Below are 8,876 nucleotides of genomic sequence, written 5' to 3' on the forward strand. Positions count from 1 at the left end.
AAGTGTGTGTGTGTGTGAGTGTGTGTGTGTGTGTGTGTGTGTGCGTGTGTGTGTGTGTGTGTGTGTAATTGATCCAAACCCTGCCCTTGAACAGCAATGGCCTAAGACAGCTGCCAGACTTCTTTCTCAAAATGCAATTCAATAAAAAAACTGCTGTTTCTATGAGTGAAAATATCTATTTTTTTTAAAAACATACAAACAACCATATTATATTTATATAGTAACATCATATTCCTACTAGAGCTTTTCAGATCATTCCTTTGAGGACCCTTTAATATGAACGGTCTCATAAAGCATTATGAAAATAAAGAAAATTGTATGTTCAAAACAGTCAGCAAGTTAAAAAACTCACCGGTTTTACAAGACTGAGTAAACTTGTAAAAGACTGAAGTAAATTTCCATTCAACATTTCTGAATGGTGCCTTAGTTAGTTTTTGGTACATAAAAGAACATCCATGTCTTAACAACTTCTGCTAATGTACCTTATATATGAGCTTATGATGCCATTTGGTGGTGTATTTCTTTAGATTTCCAAAGAGAAATGCTTAATAGCAGACCACATTGAGATATGTTATTTGCATTTAAAATCATGTTTTGGGCAGGACCACCTATCTGAATCCTCAAAAATAAATATAAAGTTTTGTTTTCAATCCCTCAGGATTAAAGAGCAAGGTCTTCTTTACCTTTGACTGACTGCATCACATCTGCTATAATTCATTTAACATCAGAGGCTCAAAACAGAGATCAGTTTAGGAGGTAACCATAGAAACATCAGTAGCAGCAGTGGAAGAGGAGTGAGCCAGGGCAGACGTAACCGTGGTGACGGCAGCAGAAGCGCCGGTCGATGTCAGTGTGGTAACAGAAGACTCGGTGGGGCGAGCCGGAAGTGGTTTGGCGATTTTCATGGGAATGAAGACATTAGAGGCACAGTGCTCGCTCAGGTACTCGCCTCCTTTCTCCTCGTACTCCTGTCTGCTGATCCATCCCTCTGCCGCTCCTCCCTCTCCACTGAGGGGATGTTCCAAGGCCCAGTCTCTCGCCCCGTACCAGGCATCCAGGGCCGGCCGAGACGCCATTGTCACCTGAGAATGAGTCAGTCAGAGTTCAAATGTATTTTCAAGAGTGCATCTAGAGTATTTGGGCAGTAAACCTTGGGTAACTGATTTCCCTATATTTTTCTTACTTAAATGGACACCCTGCAGAGACCAGGGTATAACTAATTTAGGTAAATAAATGGATAATTAGTGTTCTGTGCAAACAAACAGTAATCAGAACCATCTGGAATGGCTTTGAAACCCAGCTTGCCCTTTAAAAGACCCTTTTATTTATCCATTTCTGCTCAAGGAGCATTGTTTCTGCTAGCCATCCACTCCCGTTCATGGATGTGTTATAAGACCCATAAGACATTTCGAGTCACTGTTCCATTATCTTTTATTGGGACTATTATTGCCACTAGTCATTCCATCGCCAACCATCCCCGTCAGACGCCGCCTGCATGAGCCTTGTACTGTCTGAGGCTTCTTCCTACCATCGAGTTTTTCCTCACCACTGTCACACTAAATGCCTGTTCTTGTGGGAATTACTAGAATCTAGAACCCGACCATTAAAGGATTTTTAAGGCTGACACCGATACAATTATTTGTGTTATTTAAAAATCCAATATTCCGATATATAATGTATATTTTTTAAAAATCCGGAAACGCGTAACAAAACATAAACAGATTTCCCTAGCATTAGTTATTTGTAGTTATTTATGAGTTCTCACTAAAATAGTACAATGATAATGTTTGTCATAACATCACCGACACTTGTATCATAGTTGAGAGAATTATTTATTTGTCATTATAAATGATTTGACGAATGAATATGAAGAAAATTTGTTTTGTTTTTTTTAAATTCCAAGTTCAGGAACTGAATATTAGCCCGCCAATATATCAGTCGGGCTCTACTAGAATTGTTGGGTCCTTTTAAATTATAGAGGGTGTTCTAGACCTACTCTATCTGTAAAGTGTCTTGAGATAACTCTTGTAATTGATACTATAAATAAAATAAAATTGAAATTGAATTTTGTCTTGTCTCCGCTGCAAGCAAATCATTGGCATTTAAATGAATTTATCTTAACTTGTTAATTTTGACAGCCCTAATTATATATACACATACATACATACATACATACATACATATATATACATACATACATACATACATACATAGTTAATAAAGACAAGCTCTGTCTTTATTGGTCAACATCTGAAAAATGTGTGGGAATGGGATTCTGAACAGCATTGTTTAGGAGTTTAGGAGTGTGAGATGATAAAAGGGTTTAAAAAATGGTCCTAGTACCTTAAAGTGTGACTGGAAGGGCCTCATAGCCAGCAGTTCTCTCTCCACTCTCTCCTTCATCCCGGGGTACTGCATGTTCCCTCCAGTCAGAACTACGTTGCTCACCAGCGCCTCCTGCTGCTCTGGTGTGTACCTGTATGTGAGATACTGATTCCTCAGTTTGACGTTGGTCATTTTCTAATGTAAACACAATTTAAGATAATATGAGAAGAATTGTGATTAAGAAGTTTTAAGCATTTGTGTTATAAAATCAAACGGGCAAGGAGAGAACTTGTGAGTGTTTGCATGATTTCACTGTGTTTATATGCAACATACTGTAAATGCATATACTGTAAATGCATATACTGTACATGTATCATTACCTGGCCAGGACGTACTGCAGAGTCTCCATAAGTCCCATCTGGTCTTCCCCGGTTGGCGAGGGCTGGAACAGAATCTCTGGACACCTCAGACGCTCCGTCCCTATAAACAGCTGGTGGTACTCTGCCACGTTGAACATGGGCTAGAGACAGGATCAAAGTACATTACGGTAATATGTGATACCAAATTTCTCAGCTTATAAGTAAAGTTTACTAGCTTCCTTACTGTTATGCCACACAAACTTAACACAGGTTTTTCTAACACATTCTGCCACACAGTAAACTGGCCGATTATTCCCTGCTCAACATGAATGAGGGTGTAAATATCCGTCTGGGAATACACTACCTGAACCACATTAGCAGGTTTTTCTGGTAGCGTGTCCTCAGGGAAGTCAGGATCCATCAGCGCCACTCCATCTCCCTCGTCCATCGGCTGTTCCAGCTCAGACACCTGGCAGAGAGCAACAGAACAGCCTCAGGCTTCACTTCAGCTGCAGCAAACCAACTGCGGCAAACAAGCATGGATCCCATGGAGCCCATCCAGCACATCCACAGCGATGACATGCAGACCTAATTCATTACTGGTGCATTGTGAATGTGAACTCAGCTCAGTTGATCAGCTGATGTCATTACTTTTCCGGAGAACTTTGCTTCCTTATTAATGTTTGCATCTCATAGCCAAATACATACATGAAAAAACACTGCTTATATAACACTGCTATATACACCTGTGTTATTCATATACAGTATATTTTAGCATGTATTAATCAAATAAGAGTTAAAGTTTTTTGTTTATATATATATATATATATATATATATATATATATATATATATATATATACATACAGTATATATATATATATATATATATATATATATATATATATATTTTTTTTTCAATCTAATGAAAACTACTCAAAAAACACAGAAATCAGTTTTTACAAGCGATAGCTAGACTATATCCACAATGTTCCATTTCTGGGATTGCGCCGGTGACGCAGGAACTTTTGCAGGATGCATGTCTTTTTGCTGATGTCCCTTTCCTTCTACTATCTTTGTGCCTGAATTTTAAACTCCGGTGGATTTATGAGGACTATGGTTAACTGCTCCTCAGATCTGTGAAGGGTAAATCTACACAGCTAGCAATACTATCGGTCCAATCTGAAGCGTCACCTGTGACAACTGTGATTGGTTTAGATAAATGCCTCTTAACCTGAGCATGTTTTTCTCCCATCCCAGAATGCTGTGTGGACTAGCCGGACCCTCCTCTGCAGCGTGTGAAGGAAGGTCTGGCAAAGCGAGACTAAATGATACCATAAAAACCATACCATACCATACCAACCATAAAAAAATGTTTTAATCATTCAAATGTTTTGTTACACAAATAGCCTCAAAATGTGGACAAAACACTTGCAAGACAACAACAAAATCCAGCTTCCCTTATTCTGTTTCTCTGACTTGGTGGAGTAATACCCACCTCAGGCTTTCCCTCTGCTCCGTCGCTGTGCAGCAGTTTCTGTTTGCCCTGCTCCACAGCCAGCTGCAGCTTGTTGATGTACGACTGCAGCTCCTCGGCCGAGTCCATGTTGAGCTCCACCAGGCTCTTATGAAACTGATCCAACAGGCCGTCCTCCAGCAGCTCCTGTATACATCCAAACTCTATGACCACTGTGCAGCACGGACCAAATGTGTTTAAGAATCAAACCAAAGATCAAAAATTGGATCAAAAATGTAGTGAAAGCGTTTTATTTTGGATGTTCTTTAGTTATTGTTGTAATGAATACACAAAATTCCTCAGAACAATTAAGCCTTTTAATGGTTTGTCTTTTTTTTTTACCACATCTTTCCTTCTGCATATTACATCTCAAGACATACATATATAAATGCCATCTGAACAACCTCATGGATAAACTGTAAATGATAAAATAGGCCCCTTGCCTGCACTGCCATAAGTCTGTCCAGCCTCTCCTGGTCCTGCAGCAGCTTCTCCTCCCGGCGGCGAGCGTTGATCTCCTGAAGTCGTCGAAGCTGCTGAGCTCGTCTCTCCTGCCTCTCCTCCACGCTCACACAACCGCCCGGGACTTTACCCGAGAAGGGAAGCTGCATACGGTGAACCTCCCGCTCATAAAATTCTGGGCTGCGCCACTTCTCCAGCTCTGTGGAGAACACAACAAAGACGGAATGGAAAGTAAGAAAAAAAAAAAGAAAGGAAGAAAGGGATTGCATGCATCTCGATGTTAAATATTACCCATGATATTAGCCCTTGGTTATAAGTAAGCTTGCGTCCTCCCTAGGTTTTTTCTTTAACTGTCTATGGTTTTCAAAGGCCATACACCGCTACCCCTCGATCAAAATGAGTATTGGGACAGCCCTTAGTTTTGCGTGAATGCGCAAAACCTGGGGGAAGGGGTAAGGGGTAGGGGTAAGACAGAGGAATGAGATGCGGCGTTAATCTAGTTCCACGTACGTCCACACCGGCCACAAGGAGAAAATATATGTCTTTGTGGAGTTTATTGATGTTTCTTTAGATAAATTCTGGGTTTCTTAAATGATTCAAAAACTTAAAACAGAGTTGCGTGTATGTATGTAATGTACCTTCATGGTAATCGACAGCAGTGTAACTGTGTTCATGCAGCAGTTCCTCCACTCGACTGAGTGTGATGGCGGCGAGGTGACCTGGGTATTTGAGCTGGAGGAGGCGCTGCAGATAAGATGCTGCCTGACTCCCAGCCACGTTCACACGCTTACAGTTCACCGCATCAAACCTTGAATCCAAACCATATCATAATTTGACTCTACACAACAAAGTGAGCAAAATGGGTGTATGATTTTACTAAAGACAGTCTAAAACAATCAGGAAAGAAATACAGACAGAAAAAGCATCTGTAAGATGATATTAAATAAGCACTGATATGGCAACACAGAAGTGTTATCTGTGAATCCTCACCTGCCGTTGATAACCGGCAAAATGTGTGAACAGTGGTATCCTGAAGACAGAACAATGCCGGTGTGTGGTGGCTGGAGTTTCCTTCGAGTGTTATTGTGGTAGAAACTGTACAAGCTGTCCACGCCATAGGAGACGTACGGTACACGGTAGCACTCAAACAGCAACTCTGACATCATCTGGCGACAGTGCAGCGGGTTGCAGGGCGCCTCTGTCAGCACAACAGGGTGTGCCACACTGCCCTACAAATGCATAGAAAAAGTCATGCTGATTGATCATCTGCTTGTCAGGATGAGTTAGTCTAGAAATGGATAAATATTACCACCCTGCAATAATGTTAATGTAATTAAAACACACCGAATTTGCTACAAAACACTTGGAGTTTCTTTGTTTATTTTAAAGATTGTTCTCTTCACGATCTGCTCTTTCCTCCTATACATAGTCTACGATATCTTAGAGATCTTAGAGAAGAGGAGAACTAGGCTACTGGAAACATATTTGCTGGCTGATATAAATGCTGGCACCAGTGAACACGTCAGTTCCGTCAGTTCCATCCATCCATCCATCCATATACAGTACACACCAGTCACCGCCCACTACCACTAACCTCTGAGCTGACGCCCAGGTGAGTAAACACATAGTCGAACATGAGCTCCTGGATCTCAAAGTTGACCGCCACGTTTCGGTCGAACTGGCTCTTCAGCAGCCACCGCAGAGGTTCCAGGTTTGGGATATCGTTACCGATCTGCGTCTCGCTGCGGGCGGCTCCTCTGCTTCGCGCCGCCACCGACCTGAAGAGCAGCAGCGGAGAGTCAAACTCCGCCGCCGGAGCCGCCCAGCCGGCCCGGGTCTGAAAGGAGCCGTTATCTATCACTATAGGGACCGGTTTAGGGGTCAGACACTGGGCTGGGATTTCAAAAATCGGGTCAGGAGAGGATTTGCAGTCCTGAAATGAGAATATTTGATAGACCGATTCCTGTTTGGAAGCCATTTTGAAAGTGAGTCACTGCAAAATACAGCCGAGTGGAGTCTCGATGTCGCCGATTTATAGTTCCTAACATGTTCCCAATACATGTCTTTCTCCTTTTTACCACCAGAGGTCCTACACTCTATATGTGTTTGTGCATGAATGTATGTATGTATGCATATGTAGATATGGGCCTACAGTATATTCACACAAATAACTTGATTTAAATTTTAGTGGAAACCCAAAATTCCATTTCAATTTGAAGGAATGATGCAGCCATTAAAGATTTGCCATATCTGCAGAGATATTTTCAATCTGTATGCAAACCAAAAGAGGTGTTTGAAGTCTCACTCAAATTTTCCTATAATCTTTCATCACCTCAAATTTGGGGTGAACTGAATAAATATTCTAGAAATGCTTGAGTCCATTTTCAAGCTACATTTAACCCACGTGAACAGACATTTTCCCTCGGGCCCCGTGATCCCAGATTTCTGTCTGTCTGCCATCCTCAGCTGACCGAGTGAAGCCTCAGATGTGGGACACCTGCACATGTAAGCTACTGTACATCACATTCTGCTTCAATTCAGGCCGTTCAGTCAGTACCATTGCTCACGTTGGAGATCTCACACTCTGATTTTCATTATCATAAATTGCTTGCTCCAGTGTAAATCCCAATGCTCAAATGGATGTAAAGTAACTGTACACAAAGTAAACATGCTGTAAACAAATGTCCCAGGAAAAATACTGCTCACCTGTGTGGATTTTTTTCTAAAAAATTTAAAAAAAAATTTTTTAGCAGCAATCCATTTTTTTATCGAAAATGAAAGGCAGACCTAAATCTGAAATGACTTGATATTAAAAAGTTAAGGTATTTTGTATAAAAATGGCAGCATAAACTTGTGCGGATTATTTTAATTTTTTGATTTTTTTTATATATAGGCCTATATATATATATATATATATATATATATATATATATATATATATATATATATATATATATATATATATATATATATATATATATATATATATGACAAACTGCATTTGTTCTTGCTTTAATGGAATGTTAAGTAATACATTCTGGCCAGTACATATGTTGAAAGCAAACTGAAATACTATATTAAAAGGAGGCTGATTGTTATTTCCTGTAAACCCCTACAATGCTACAAATCCAGCATATTTACAAAAGCCCTAACCCTAACCCATCAAAATCCCAAAGTTGCCCAGGCAAGACACAGTATTTTCATTTCATGTAATGGTGCGACTTGTAATTTATTTATTTAATTATTATTAGTAATTTACGTTCTCTATAATATTGCCTTTGTTGTTTTACCTTGAGCCTAACATATCAAGAAGAATATGCAATTAAACAGTGGATGAAGTGTGTTAATTTCCTAAATAGCACAGCTACAGTATTTGGGAGCAAAGGATGGAGGGAGGAAGGAAGGAGGTGTGTGTTTGTGTCTGTGTGTGTGTGGGTGTGTGTGTTTGTGTTACTGTATGAAGCTTGATGGTGTGTCACTGAAGCACAGGCACAGTTCACTGCTCAGGCATAAAGCTCTAAGTGACTCCTTCTGATGCTAATAAGCAGATCTGGGTCAGCTCACCCTCTCAAACACACACACACACACACACACACATACACACACATACATGGGTAAATACCCACTGGAAAGACACACACATCTTTAATATCCACACATCCCCACCTACACAAACATCCACATACGGTCACACACTCATACAAATACACCCCCATCTAGTTTCCCTCCTCTCCAGTACACGCACACACATGCACAGACAGACACACAGACACACACACAAACTGACATCACTTCCAGTAGGCAAGACGTGACATTGTGTCGCTGTCTGTGCACAATGCTCGCAGCTCTCTGCTTGTTGTGCTTGTCATCTTCCAGGCAGTGATGATGAGGCGTAGGGAAACTAAGCCAAGCAGCCTCCATTTTGTAGAGGAATGAACAGACTGTCATTTCCCACTAACGGGGAGGGGAAGGAGGGGGGGGGATATCATGTTAGATGGGGTCAGTGTTTAGTGTTCATGAATAATACAATGATTTGACAATGCCTATTAATATTACTTTTTAAATATTCATTGTCTGTTTTCATTTATCTTTATTTTTGGGTGGTTCCCTCTGAAAGTGAAAAAAGTAGAGAATAAAATGTTAAATAAAGGATTAACTAAAATCTTTTTGTAATATATATATATATATATATATATATATATATATATATATATA

General features: G+C 40.2%; 1 protein-coding gene across 1 annotated transcript; it reads right to left on the reverse strand.

Annotated features, from left to right (window-relative positions):
- Positions 1 to 243: 243 nt before the first annotated feature.
- actr5 (actin related protein 5) lies at positions 244 to 6,681 on the reverse strand. The gene is made up of 9 exons (XM_034877563.1): positions 6,256 to 6,681; positions 5,652 to 5,890; positions 5,300 to 5,469; positions 4,643 to 4,860; positions 4,182 to 4,346; positions 3,049 to 3,153; positions 2,706 to 2,845; positions 2,344 to 2,476; positions 244 to 1,082 (listed from the first exon to the last, which is right to left on the reverse strand). Exons 1-9 carry the CDS (start codon positions 6,637 to 6,639, stop codon positions 750 to 752), a joined length of 1,887 nt encoding a protein of 628 aa, XP_034733454.1. The 5' UTR covers positions 6,640 to 6,681; the 3' UTR covers positions 244 to 749.
- Between the last annotated feature and the right edge of the window lie 2,195 nt (positions 6,682 to 8,876).

This window comes from Etheostoma cragini, chromosome 7 (genome assembly GCF_013103735.1).
Source record: "Etheostoma cragini isolate CJK2018 chromosome 7, CSU_Ecrag_1.0, whole genome shotgun sequence".
In the NCBI taxonomy this organism is placed as follows: domain Eukaryota; kingdom Metazoa; phylum Chordata; class Actinopteri; order Perciformes; family Percidae; genus Etheostoma; species Etheostoma cragini.